Raw genomic sequence first — 15,011 nt, 5'->3', positions numbered from 1 at the left:
AGTTTCTCCATTGTCAGCAAACCATTGGCTGGAGGAACTCAGCAAGTCGAGCGGCAAGAGGAGTTGCTGATGTTTTAGGCTGACAACCTGCTCTGGTCCTGATACAGAGATTCAATCTGAAATGTCAACAGTTTGTGACCCATTCACATGTTGTCACAGCCACAGCTGGAGTTGTAAAGACAGCAATGGTGCAAAGAGCTGGTTCTGTGGCACGGTGGGTTTCACGATGTTGGCTGTTGGTCCTTGTGTCAGACTGCAGCCCACCAGCCGGAAGGTTGAGGCAGATAATTCTCGTTGTATGTAAATAAAGTTTAAACTTTAGCCACAGGTAGTGAATCTGTGGAATTCATTGCCACAGATGGCTGTGGAAACCAAGTCATGTTGAGAAGTTTGTAATTAGTAAAGGCATCAAAGGTTATGTGGAGAATGCAGGATAATGGGGTTGAAAATGTTGAGAAATCGGTTATGCTGGAATGGCAGAGCAGACTCGATGGGCCAAATGGCCTAATTCTACCCCTATGTTTTATGGATTAAACCAGAAAAGTAACTAGATTAGATTTGTTAAGGGCAAATGAAGCAAAGGTTGGAGGAAAGCAGTTCAGAAATGACAGGAACATGGTCAAAGGATGGACAGCAGACACTGAGCCAGACGGAAGGTGTCTCTGAGTGAACAGGCAGTGACTGAGATCACACTGAGCCAGACGGAAGGTGTCTCTGAGTGAACAGGCAGTGACTGAGCTCACACTGAGCCAGACGGATGGTGTCTCTGAGTGAACAGGCAGTGACTGAGATCACACTGAGCCAGACGGATGGTGTCTCTGAGTGAACAGGCAGTGACTGAGATCACACTGAGCCAGACGGAAGGTGTCTCTGAGTGAACAGGCAGTGACTGAGATCACACTGAGCCAGACGGATGGTGTCTCTGAGTGAACAGGCAGTGACTGAGATCACACTGAGCCAGACGGATGGTGTCTCTGAGTGAACAGGCAGTGACTGAGATCACACTGAGCCAGACGGAAGGTGTCTCTGAGTGAACAGGCAGTGACTGAGATCACACTGAGCCAGACGGAAGGTGTCTCTGAGTGAACAGGCAGTGACTGAGCTCACACTGAGCCAGACGGAAGGTGTCTCTGAGTGAACAGGCAGTGACTGAGATCACACTGAGCCAGACGGAAGGTGTCTCTTCTCTGAGTGAACAGGCAGTGACTGAGATCACACTGAGCCAGACGGAAGGTGTCTCTGAGTGAACAGGCAGTGACTGAGATCACACTGAGCCAGACGGAAGGTGTCTCTGAGTGAACAGGCAGTGACTGAGATCACACTGAGCCAGACGGAAGGTGTCTCTGAGTGAACAGGCAGTGACTGAGATCACACTGAGCCAGACGGAAGGTGTCTCTGAGTGAACAGGCAGTGACTGAGCTCACACTGAGCCAGACGGAAGGTGTCTCTGAGTGAACAGGCAGTGACTGAGATCACACTGAGCCAGACGGAAGGTGTCTCTTCTCTGAGTGAACAGGCAGTGACTGAGATCACACTGAGCCAGACGGAAGGTGTCTCTGAGTGAACAGGCAGTGACTGAGATCACACTGAGCCAGACGGAAGGTGTCTCTGAGTGAACAGGCAGTGACTGAGATCACACTGAGCCAGACGGATGGTGTCTCTGAGTGAACAGGCAGTGACTGAGATCACACTGAGCCAGACGGATGGTGTCTCTGAGTGAACAGGCAGTGACTGAGATCACACTGAGCCAGACGGAAGGTGTCTCTTCTCTGAGTGAACAGGCAGTGACTGAGATCACACTGAGCCAGACGGAAGGTGTCTCTGAGTGAACAGGCAGTGACTGAGATCACACTGAGCCAGACGGAAGGTGTCTCTGAGTGAACAGGCAGTGACTGAGATCACACTGAGCCAGACGGATGGTGTCTCTGAGTGAACAGGCAGTGACTGAGATCACACTGAGCCAGACGGATGGTGTCTCTGAGTGAACAGGCAGTGACTGAGATCACACTGAGCCAGACGGAAGGTGTCTCTGAGTGAACAGGCAGTGACTGAGATCACACTGAGCCAGACGGAAGGTGTCTCTGAGTGAACAGGCAGTGACTGAGCTCACACTGAGCCAGACGGAAGGTGTCTCTGAGTGAACAGGCAGTGACTGAGATCACACTGAGCCAGACGGAAGGTGTCTCTTCTCTGAGTGAACAGGCAGTGACTGAGATCACACTGAGCCAGACGGAAGGTGTCTCTGAGTGAACAGGCAGTGACTGAGATCACACTGAGCCAGACGGAAGGTGTCTCTGAGTGAACAGGCAGTGACTGAGATCACACTGAGCCAGACGAATGGTGTCTCTGAGTGAACAGGCAGTGACTGAGATCACACTGAGCCAGACGGAAGGTGTCTCTGAGTGAACAGGCAGTGACTGAGATCACACTGAGCCAGACGGATGGTGTCTCTGAGTGAACAGGCAGTGACTGAGATCACACTGAGCCAGACGGATGGTGTCTCTGAGTGAACAGGCAGTGACTGAGATCACACTGAGCCAGACGGAAGGTGTCTCTGAGTGAACAGGCAGTGACTGAGATCACGCTGAGCCAGACGGAAGGTGTCTCTGAGTGAACAGGCAGTGACTGAGCTCACACTGAGCCAGACGGAAGGTGTCTCTGAGTGAACAGGCAGTGACTGAGATCACACTGAGCCAGACGGAAGGTGTCTCTGAGTGAACAGGCAGTGACTGAGATCACACTGAGCCAGACGGAAGGTGTCTCAGAGTGAACAGGCAGTGACTGAGATCACACTGAGCCAGACGGAAGGTGTCTCTGAGTGAACAGGCAGTGACTGAGCTCACACTGAGCCAGACGGAAGGTGTCTCTGAGTGAACAGGCAGTGACTGAGATCACACTGAGCCAGACGGAAGGTGTCTCTGAGTGAACAGGCAGTGACTGAGCTCACACTGAGCCAGACGGAAGGTGTCTCTGAGTGAACACGCAGTGATGGAGCTCACTGTGAGCTAGATAGATGGTGTGTGTCTCAAATGTACATGTTGGATCAGGATTGCACGGACACAGCAACAACGCTCAGGCACAGCTCATTACAGTGAAAGTGGTGGGCTGGAGATGTGAGATTTTACAACATTGCGCAAATTGCCAGGTGGTGTTTGATGTGGTGAGAAGTAACAGTTCTGTCCTCTGTTTTCAGGTGTGCGCCACCCCAACATCATCTGCGACTTTTGCAAGAAGCATGGCATCATGGGAATGCGGTGGAAATGTAAGGTGTGCTTTGACTATGATCTGTGTACCCAGTGTTACATGGTGAACAAACACGATCTTACACATCCATTTGAGCGTCACGAAACTGCACACTCTCAACCGTAAGTCACTGCTCTTTGTTTCCTACTGTCATCGAGTGTGTGTTAAGTTAAAGTGTGAATGCAGATGCGATTACTGTAGATGTACCTTGTTAGTTCCTCGTTATACCCTATCCTTGTTATATGCGTCTTCAGACAATGCGGATTCACAGTTATTCGTCGAACCTATTTCTGCTGACTTCTCCTTATATGTGTCCAAAACTCACAGTTATGCGAGGCTGTTGGGACGAGAAGCTTTGCTTTCCCGCCAATACAAGTCACGTGCGCACGCCTCACAGTCTCACTCCCACCAGTCTCGCATTGGTTTTGGCAGTGTGTGGATGTGCGATCTTGCACTCTTAAACTTTTGTTGTTATTACCTATGGTGCACTGATTTTATGCTTGAAATATTTAACTGTGCCTCCTAAGCGTCCTATGTCAAGTCCTGGGCCACCAGCCAAGTGGCAGAGAACCACTTTAACACTGGGGGAAAAAAGTTGGAAATTATAAACAGGAGGCGTCAGGTGAAGGTAACACAGCTCTGGGACGCTACTTCGGCCTGGGTGAGTCCACGATCAGAAACATAAAGAAAAATGCTGAGAAAATAAAAAATGCAGGGATTGATTCATCACAAGTGTCTTCAAAGATTGTTACCAAAGTGCATAACCAGATTATGACAAAAATGGAGAAAATGTTGAGTTTATACATTGAGCATGAAACAAAGAAAAAAACAACTCTCAGTTCTGATCATCTTCCTGTGAAAGCTTTGGAAATTTATGGTCGCCTTTGTTCAAAGGCTAGTGAGGAAGTGTCAAGTGATATTGTTAGCTTTAATGCAAGTAGGGGATGGTTTTCTAAGTTTGTTAATCGTCACAGGCTTCACAACTTAGCTGTGTGTGGTGAGCAAGCTCGTGCTGACCACGAAGCTGCTGAACGCTACCCTGTGCAGTTGCGGGCTTTGATAGCTGAGTTAGGCATCACACCAAAGCAGGGGTTTAATGCAGACGAGACCGAGCTTTTTTGGAAGCGTATGCTGAAACGCACTTACATAAGTAAGGATGAAAAGACTGCGTCAGGTTTCAAGGCAGCGAAGGATAGGTTGACTCTGCTTATGCGTTCCAATGACGAAGGAGACTGTGAGATGAAGCCTCTCTTAGTTTACCATTCACTAACCCCCCGTGCTCTTTAGGATTTGAGTAAGAATATGCTTCCTGTCCAGTGGGCAGCTAACAAGAAAGCATGGGTCACTGGTCACATCTTTGAAGATTGGTTTGCTAATCATTTTGCTGTTGAGGCTGAACTCTACTGCCGGGAACAGAATCTTGTGGATGAGCTTCTGCGTTTAACTCCGACTGAAAGTGATAACAACGATGAAGAAGGAAGTGACGAGTTGCAGGTGAAGGATTTTACGGTGAAGCAACTGGCAGAATTTTTTAAGGCTGCAGAACACTTGGCACAAATGGCGATGGACATGGACCCCAGTTTAGAACGGAGTCAGCATTTCAGTCGTTCCCTGCAGTCAGTCCTTCTTCCCTACAAGCAAATTTATGCTGAAAAACAAAATGCTGCCAAGCAAACAACTCTCACCACTTTCTTCAAACTGGTGTCATCTCCTGCTGCTGGCAGTTTTGAGAGTTCTGTGAGTCTTCCTTCACCCCTTGCTGTCCTTGATGATCCTGATGACACACAACCATCCACCTCATCCATGTAAAGCTGCCTGACACCACAACAACCACTCATCTCCTGGAGCCAACACACCTGCCACTGGTGGTGAGTACTGTACACCCTGGTATGTTAACTTTCTATGATTTATTACTTTGAATATTACCTTAAATTGATGAAATATAATACGAATGTTGCCTTGTGGTACTGCTTTTGTGTTGTATTGGTATGAAAATGTGAATAAATTACAGATAAAACATATTTAGGAAGTCCTCCAGAATGCATCCCTATTTTCTGCATTTAAATAATTTTTCACATTATGCATTTTCCATACTATGCATCGACTGCGAGGAACGTATCCCCTGCATATAACGAGGGTTAGGGTGTAATACATTCCCTCTAACATTCCCCTTTCTGTCTGTTGCTCTTGTCACTTGCTCGCCAGCATTTCATGTGTCTTCCTCTGGACTTCCAGCAACTGCAGAATCTCTCACATTTGTGACCATGTGGTGTAGCTCATGGGAGATATTCAGGGTTTACGTCTGAGCCACAGAGTATTTAGCCGGGGAACAGGCCCTTCAGCCCATCTCATCCCGGCTGTACCATGGGCAAGTTGTCAATGAAAAAGATGTTGGATTCCTTTAACCTCTATGCTGAAGGAGCTGTGGGGTGCATCGCATTATCTACACGAGGCAGGGTCACCCCACTGCTCCCTTATTGGATAAACCAGCAGTCATCTGGTTTATTATTGTCACATGTACCGAGAGACAGTGTAAATCTTGTCCTGCATACTGCTCGTACAGATCAGATCATTACACAGTGCATTGAGGTCATGTAAGGTAAAAACAGTGACAGAATACAGGATAAAGTCTCGCGTATAAGCGGAACGGGCACTGCAGGTGCAAGCCCCTAACGAGGTAGATTGTGAGGTCAAGAGTCCAGCTTTTCAAAATAAGCAGCCATTTAATAGTTTGGTAGCATTGAGCTAGAAATAGTCCTTGAACTTGGTGGGACATGATTTCAGGCTTCTGTATTTTTTTGCGCAACGGGAGAGGGGAGAAGAGAAAATGCCTGTGGTTGGTGGTGTCTTTGATTATGCTGGCAGTGAGAAATGTAGACAAAGTCCACGGAGGAAAGGCTGGTTTCTATGATGTCCACAGCTCTCTGTGGAGATTCAGTGATTGTATGAGGTAACTGCATGAAGCAGCCTGTCCACGAATTGACAGCAAGCGGCTCTGTCTACATCACCCCGGTGGTCAGATCACCTTTAACCTGTACCAGGTGTCTGTACCCAGGTACAAGGTGTAATGTGTTCGCACCACCCAGGTGATCAGATCACATTCAAGATTATTTGCCATACTATTTATTAAGTGTCAATGACTAACATGCAAGGATACCAAAATAGCTCCATACATGGAAAAATACTCGGCTTTTCTATTTGTGTACCGAAATGCATCACTTTACACTTGACTGTTGTGTTTAGTGGCTGTTGTTGGGGAAGTAGGAAGAATAAACAAAGCACTCACAAAGGCTTCCCCAGTGATAGCTGGGTCACGTGCACATCACTCTGAGCAGGGCATCGTTGTACAGAAAGGATTTGTTTTGAGCATAAAGGCCTTTTCTCTGTTTCTCTGTTCCCATCTTTCATGATGCCATTACAGGCTATTGATTGCAGTGATCATTTACCAGAAGAAATTGTTAGTAGTTTTGTTTACTGCCAGCAAATCGTTGCTGTGTCTTAAAGCAGTCCACAGACTGCAGCGCTCAAAGCTGTGGCTGCAAATTTGCACGCTCTAGTTGTGGCCGTTCCCACATAACAGTGGAAGATGGGGACAAGACACAAAACATGGAAGGGCTAACCACTGGGCTGGTGGATGGGAAAGCAGAGTTAAAACATTGAGCATGGGTGATCTAGCTAATTCAACTCAGATGAAGATTTTAATGTTATCAAGGGGCTTATAAGTGGAGGACTCCAAAACTCATTGACAGTCACCAAATAAATGAAAAGGTTAACGAGCCAGAGAGTGTCGACAATCTGCAATAGGGCATGGTTACAGAAAATAACAAAATGTATTTAAGGGAAGCATGGTTAACAACACATGAGAGAATGGGGTGGGAGGTTCTGGTGACAGAGGGAGATGATCTGGAGTGGAAGCAGACATTAACAATTGCATGAATTGGTTGAAGCAAGGTTTGCATGAATTCAATTTGCAGGTTGGATTACCTGAAGTGGTACTAAGGCCATCCACCAATCACAGCTGGTATTGGTACTGGTATAGTAGAGAGCCTCACCTTTCTATCAGGTGTACAGTTCCTGCAGTACTTCAGTACAATTCAGGTATTGCCAACACATCTATATTACAAGAATGCTGTCAAAATTGAGTTTGGCTTTGACAGCAATTAGATAATGTATATGCAGCAGTAATGGTGATTCTTCCTGACATTCTGGAACAACTTACCATTATGCAGAATTAATCATTTAAAAAATATATGCACCATCATCACCAGGCAGCCACGGCATTCTAAGTGCTTGCATCATCAGAATTGCCACAGGACTGCAGAGGGAGAGTTGTTCACTGTGAAGATGCACCGCTAGGCACTCGTGATATGGGAATGTGTTGAGTCATCGCAGGGGATTGGAGGCTTGTGGAATTGGCCTTAGACCACCTCCACAGTTTCTGGACAAGTTGATTCCAAAAGTTTAAACAAACAAATAGAGCTCTGGAAGAACTTAGCAAGTTGGGCAGCATCTGTGGAGGCAAAGGATGCAAGTGAAAGTTGAGGGGAGAGGGCCAGCATCAAGTCCTTCACAGATGCTGATTGACCTGCTGAGTTCCTCCAACATTCTGTGCTTTGTTCTACATTCCAGTATCTGCAGACACTGTTCCGTCCACGCCTCTACACTCTGAGTCGTAGAACATTACAGCACAGAAACACAAACATGAGGAAATCTTCAGATGCTGGAAATTCAAGCAACACACACAAAATGCTGGTGGAACGCAGCAGGCCAGGCAGCATCTACAGGAAGAGCTGCAGTCGACGTTTCGGGCCGAGACCCTTCTTTGCCCCATTTAGTCCATGTCGAACTATTACTCTGCCTCGTCCTATCAGCCTGCATCTGGGCCATGGTCCTCCATATCTGATAGAGGTGTATAGAATGATGAGAGGCATTGATCGTGTGGATGGTCAGAGGCTTTTTCCCAGGGCTGAAATGGCTAACACAAGAGGGCACAGTTTTAAGGTGCTTGGAAGTAGGTACAAAGGAGATGTCAGGGGTAAGTTTTTTACACAGAGTGGTGAGTGCGTGGAATGGGCTGCCAGCGACGGTGGTGGAGGTCGATATGATAGGGTCTTTTAAGAAACTGCTGGATAGGTACATGGAGCTTAGAAAAATAGAGGGTATGGGTAACCCTATGTAACTTCTAAAGTAAGTACATGTTCGGCACAGCATTTTGGGCTGAAGGACCTGTATTGTGCTGTGGGTTTTCTATGTTTCTATATCCCTCCCATCCATGTACCTATCCAAACCTCCTTTAAGTGTTGCAATTGAACCTGCATCCACCACATCCGCTGGCAGCTCATTCCATACTGTCACCACCCTCTGAGTGCAGAAGTTCCCCCTCAGGTTACCCTTAAATATTTCCCCTTTCATCCTTAAACCATAATCTCTAGTTCTGGTCTCTGAGAGAAGAAATTACTTATCTAAGTTAAAGTGACCCAAAAATCTACATAGACATCCTGCCTGGTAAGAAAGTCCTCTTGTCTCCCACAGCACAAGTTACAATACCAGTACCTTCAGAAAGCTTAAAATTTAAGTCAGCAACAATCCTAAACTTTATCCATGCCACACCCTGCACCCCTCTGAGACTTTCTGCCCCCCACACTTCCCATCCCAGTGCACCATGGCTGTTGTCTCTCATCCTCCTCAACTTCCTGGCTGTATTGCTCCCATTACTGTCACTCCCACTCTTCCTCCTCTGCGCTCTTCTTTGCCATTTTAAAATGCAGCTCTCTCTGTTACTCTCAGGTTCTGGTATCTCCACTGCTGTTCCTCTAGGAATAAGCTACTATCACACCTTAGCTAGAAATGCTTGGATCAGTGTGCATTGGATTCTCCACACCAGACGGTGTTGCTTGGATTTCTGGCTTCTGCAGATTTTCTTTTGTTTGTGTTATAAAGCTGCAGCTTTCTTTTATATTCTAATCCTCTTGAAAAGAATGCTAACATTGCATTTGCCGTCCTTATCACCAACACCATCTGCAAGTTAACCTTTAGGGAATCCTGCACAATGACTCCCATGTTCATTTGTACCTCTGAATTTTTAACTTTTTTCCTATTTAGAAAATATTCTTAGTCTTTATTCCTTCTACCAAAGTGCATGACCATTTATTTCCCTACACTATATTACATCTGCCACTTATTTCCCATTTTCCTAATTTATCTAAGTCCTTCTACAGATTCCCTGCTTCCTCAACACTACCTGCCCATCCATCTATCTTCATATTGTCTGTAAACTTGGCCACAACGAGGTCAATGTCATCATCCAAGTCATTGATATACAATGTAAAAGGAGGCAGCCCCTACACAGACCCTTCTGGAACACCGCCAGTTACTAGTAGCCAACCAAAATAAGTCCATTTGTTCCCACTCTTTGCCTCCTGCCAGTCAGCCATGCTAGTATCTTTCCCGTAACAGCAACCTTCTATTTATCTAATGATAGTCCAGCAAAATATGGCTGCTTCTTCATAGGAGGGCTATCAAACAAAAAATTGTGCCAAACTTTGGGAGGAGATTTTAGGGTAGATGATTTTTTTGTATGCCGCAGTCCCAAGGAGGCACCAGATTGCATAGAGAGAGAGTTTAAAAGAAGCGAGCGGAGGCAGTCGGCACATTTTGCGCCCACAGTTCCCAGGAGACGTTGGATTGAACATAATTAGGCACTTGGTAAGGTCCAGTAAAAAGAAGTTGGGTTTAAGTGGACCAGCCATTGTGCGAGTCAGCCTGTGCTGGAGTGGGGAGTTGATGCTGCCAACCAGAAAAGGCCTCCTTTATTCCCACTCTGTCTCCTGGTAGTCAGCCAATCTTCTTTTCATGCTAGTATCTTTCTTATGTAACTCTCGCTTCAGGTAGTAGCTTAATATCGGGGGTGATAGCCCCCAGCCCGGCCAAACTTAACAAATCTCATTTGGCTGGATTCTGCGCGGTGTCCCCTGTTACAAATCAGTACCCCGAAATAACAAACAGTACACAATATGTGATTAAACAATTAAGCTTTATATTTCTTTCTTTGACTATATGGTTAGTAAAGAAAACGAAAAAGAAGAAAAGGCCCAATCTTATGAAACAGTCTATTGTGCAATGTTAGAGCTCACTGATAAGCCGATTGTCCACCATCGACCTCCTCCGATCATCGCTGCCCTTCGGACCCTCGCTCCAAGTCCACCCTGTCCAGCGGTCTACCAATACTCTCCATTCGCGTCTTCTCTCCTCATCTCTCCCTGGCAAAAGACCGCGAAAATCTCTCTTCCAGACTCACAAGAAAGAACAACAGCATTCCAAACTCCGTTATCTCTAGTCATAACCCAAACATTGCTGCTACAGTGAAACCATTACATTATCAGAGATACTTTACAGCATGTTACACTCTTCCCCCCACCAAATTTAGTCATGTCCTCATGACATTGAGATAATTTGCCAACCCTTCCTGCAAAACACAAAGCCCAATGCAGCTATAAAAGAAGGTGACTTAGCTCCCCAACACAGTAGGGGTCACACTCTGTTCCCCTGGTGCTACGTAGGCCAACCTATCCAGTGGTGTCCTAATTCTCTGAGACCTCCACACCCCATCATCTAACTCTTCAGGTTCTGACACTACTGGGGATACTTCCGGTCTACCTGGCGAGGCCTCCCCCAATCTATCACTCGTGCCCACCTGCAACTCGGAGCCCTCTGTCCCGTGGCCAAACCCCGCTTCCTCCCCGCAGAGTCCCGCTGCAACCCAGGCTGCCCACAGATAGCCCCCCCCCCGCCTCACCTGTCTCGGTGGGAGAAGAGCCGGGAGTCTCTTCCTCAGTCAGTGGGGAGTTAGCCAAAGGCAGTATATACCACACATCCAGGTCCTCATCCTCCGAATCAGTATCCCTGTCAGGGGTGGGGGCTGGCCTAACCTCGCCTGTTGGGGGCCCAGTAGTCACCCCGCGTTTCTGGAGAGTCCTCTTACTAGGTGTAGGCTCCAAGTTGGGCTCTGAGTCTACCTGCACCTCTTGACCCAGGGCCAACAGGTGGTTCCAATGGAGAATCTTGACAGGCCCATTCCCATCCTTTGGTTTCACCTGGAAAACCGGTAGGTTTGGCATCTGACTCTCCATCACACAGAGCATAGCTGCCCAGCGGTCAGCCAACTTATGCTTTCCGGGTAGCCCGAAATTCCTTATGGGAACTCTGTCTCCAGCAGGAGTTGGAAGAACCTCACCTTTTGATCATACCTCCTCTTATTCCCTTGATTCTGCTTGGCAGCTGCAACCCCAGACAATTCATAAACCCTTTTCAACTCTCTTCTCATGTCAGACACATACTTCAGATAGGTCTTCGGTGGTAAGTCACCCTCATCAGTCCCAAAACAAAGGTCAGTGGGCAACCTCACCTCACGCCCAAACATCAGATAATATGGCGAGTACCCAGTAGCTTCATTTCATGTACAATTATAACTGTGAACCAGATGCCCAATATGTTGACTCCACCTGCTCTTCTTGCTGATCTCCAAGGTCCCAAGCATGTCTAACAAGGTCTGATTAAACCTCTCGGGCTGGGGATCACCCTGCGGATGATAGGGCGTGGTCCTCGGCTTCTCGACTCCAAGCATGCCCAGTAACTTGCGGATGAGTCTGCTCTCGAAATCTCAACCCTGATCACTATGTATCCACCTGGGAAGGCCATAATAAATGAAATACTTCTCCCATAACACTTCTGCCACTGTAGACGCCCTCTGGTCCTTGGTAGGAAAAGTCTGAGCATATCTGGTGTAGTGGTCTGTGATGACTAAGACATTTGCCGTGTTGCTGGCATCGAGTTCTGTTCCAGAGGCCCCACATTCTGCAAGTGGGACAAGGAAGCTGCCCGCGTAGACAGTGTCTTCTGCCGTATGCATCGAATGCATGACTTGCAGTATTCTTCGACCTCCGACTTCATTCGGGGCCAGTAAAACCGGTCTCTGAGCAATCCATAGGTCTTTTCCACCCCCAGATGTCCAGAATCATCATGAAGTGATTTCAACGCCATCCTCCGATACTTCTCAGACAGAACCAGCTGGCAACGCCGGGGTCAGTCTGGGGGTGACGTGACATGGCTTTGGCTAGTGGCTTAATATAGGGGGTGATAGCCCCTGGCCCGCCAAACTTAAGAAATTTCATTTGGGTGGATGCTCCGCGATGTGTCCCCTGTTACAAATCAGTACCCCGAAATAACAAACAGTACACAATATGTGATTAAACAATTAAGCTTTATAATTCTTTCTTTGACTATATGGTTAGTAAAGAAAACGAAAAAGAAGAAAAGGCCCAATCTTATGAAACAGTCTATTGTGCAGTGTTAGAGCTCACTGATAAGCCGATCGTCCACCATCGGCCTCCTCCGATCATCGCTGCCCTTCGGACCCTCGCTCCAAGTCCACCCTGTCCGGCGGTCTACCAACTCTCTCCATTCACGTCTTCTCTCCTCAATCACCCCTGCTGTGGACCACTTTCTGGAGGTCCAAGACGCCGACTTCTACCAAGAAGGTATCCATGTGCTCCACGACAGCTGGACTAAGTGTGTAAATGTAGGAAAAATAAATGTGCTAGTTTTTCTAAAATTGACTCCTTCTACCATAAGCCACAAACTTATCAATGACCCCTCGTATAGGAGCACAATTAGGTCATTTGACTCATCGAGTCTGCTCCAAGATTTCATGATGACTGATCCATTTTCCTTCTCAGCCCCAATCTCCTGCCTTCTCCCCATATCTCTTCATGCCCTGACCAATCAAGAATCTTATCAACCTCTTCCTTAAGTATAGATAAAGCCTGTGGCAAAGAATTCCACATATTCACCACTTTCTGGCTAAATAAATTCCTTCTCATCTCCGTTATAAAAGGACGCCCCTCTATTCTGAGGGTGTGTCCTCTGGTCTTAGACTCTCCCACCATAGGAAACGTCCTCTCCACATCCACTCTAGCAAGGCCTTTCACCATTCAGTAGGTTTCATGAGGTCACCCCTCATTCTTCTGAATTCCACCCTACACCCATCAAACGCTCTTCATATGACAAGCCATTCAATCCTGGAATCAGTTTCGTGAACCTACTTTGAAGCCTCTCCAGTTTCAGCACATCCTTTCTAAGAAAAGGGCTCCTTACCAGTGCTTTATACAGTTTGAACATTACACCCTTGCTTTCATATTCTAGTCCTCTTGAAATGAAGGCTAATATTGCATTTGCCTTCCACACCACAGACTCAACCTGCAAATTAGCCTTGAAGGAATTTTGCACAAGGATTTGCAAATCCCTTTGCACTTCAGTTTTTTGTATTTTCTCTTTATTTAGAAAATAGTCAACCCTTTTATTTCTTCTACCAAAGTGCATGACCATACACCTCCCGACACTGTATTCCATTTGCCACTTTTTTGCCCATTCTCCTAATTTGTCTAAGTCCTTTTAGAGCCTCTCTACTTCCACAAAACTACCTGCCCCTCCACTATCATTTGCAAACTTTTCAACAAAGTCATCATTTTCATCATCCACATCATTAACATATAACATAAAAAGAATCTTGTTAAGTAGCCTCATGTGCTATCACAGACTTGAAATATTAACTCCGATGTTTCTCCAGAGATGCTGCCAGACAAATTGAGTATTTTTAGTGTTCTGATTTTATTTGGAATTTGCTTTGTAGACTAAGTCCGAAGGTTTCTGAAAAGGATGAGAAAGATGCTGTAGAGATATTCCTGGGAGATTTACTAAATTACATTTGGATGCAAGCTAAGAAAGGTTATTTAAATGATTCCAGCTTCTGGCATTGCCCAATTAATGTATGATCACTTGAAGATAACGTTCAAATGATCTAGAACTAGATCTAGGTTAATTTATTAAAGACAATTGGATCTTTGCAAATTTTTGTTAAAGACACACTGTTTGAAAGATTTAAGAATGGAAGAAATAACTTGGTTATAATTTATGTTAGTCAAATTTTATTGGTCTTTTCAAAGTTCAAAGTAAAGTTATTATCAAAGTACATTTATGTTACCATAGTAACACACTCAAAAAGCTGGAGGAGCTCAGCAGGTCAGGCAGCATCTGTGGAAATTAATAAACAGTTGATGTTTTGGGCCGAGACCCTTCATCAGAACTCAGCTTGAAACATCAACTGTTTATTCATTTCCATAGACTCTATGACTCTTTGATCATGAAACAAGCAATAATCTATCGCGATGAACTGGAAATTGAAGGTAAATAGTCAGCAGAGCAGTTGCAGAAATTTAAGAAAATTCACAGCATTAAACTTCTAAAGAATTAAAACAATTTAAACTTAAAATATCTGCTGATCATGAAGTAGCAGAGAAATTCATTGATGAGTTTGTGTAGATCGTTACTGATGAAAATTTAACATCTAGAACAAGTCTACAACGTTATACACATAAAATTCTGGAGAAATTCAGCAGGCCAGGCAGCATCAATGGAAAGAAGTACAGTTGATGTTTTGGGCCGAGACCCTTTTGTTTGTGAGTGGAAGTCTACAATGTTTTTATATCTTACATAAAACCTAAAAAGATTAAATTACAAATACAGTGTACTGTAACCTCTTAATCAAGACACAGCATCGTAGGTGGAGAATGAAAGCCTGTATTTGTTTGTTTTTGTACATCAGTTGATTCAGGTGTCCCCCGATGCCACTATGCTGCTTTTGTTACCCTGCACACATTATAGTTTCATTATATTGTTGGTATGTAATAAGTTTTGCTTTTTAGTACAGATGT

The 15,011-nt window shown here is 45.7% G+C and overlaps 1 protein-coding gene across 6 annotated transcripts in view; it reads left to right on the top strand.

Moving 5' to 3' along the window:
* The window catches only part of mib2 (MIB E3 ubiquitin protein ligase 2), a 231,864-nt gene that overhangs the window by 106,795 nt on the left and 110,058 nt on the right, over nt 1-15,011 (top strand). For all 6 annotated transcript variants that reach the window (XM_063033209.1, XM_063033206.1, XM_063033204.1 and 3 more), the window contains one exon: nt 3,194-3,365. In XM_063033209.1, coding sequence (XP_062889279.1) covers nt 3,194-3,365 — 172 coding nt within the window. The remainder of the gene's footprint in view (nt 1-3,193; nt 3,366-15,011) is intronic.

This window comes from Mobula hypostoma, chromosome 25 (genome assembly GCF_963921235.1).
Source record: "Mobula hypostoma chromosome 25, sMobHyp1.1, whole genome shotgun sequence".
NCBI lineage: Eukaryota > Metazoa > Chordata > Chondrichthyes > Myliobatiformes > Myliobatidae > Mobula > Mobula hypostoma.
The sequence above is the reverse complement of the archived record's forward strand: the minus strand, read 5'-3'. Positions and strand labels throughout refer to the sequence as shown.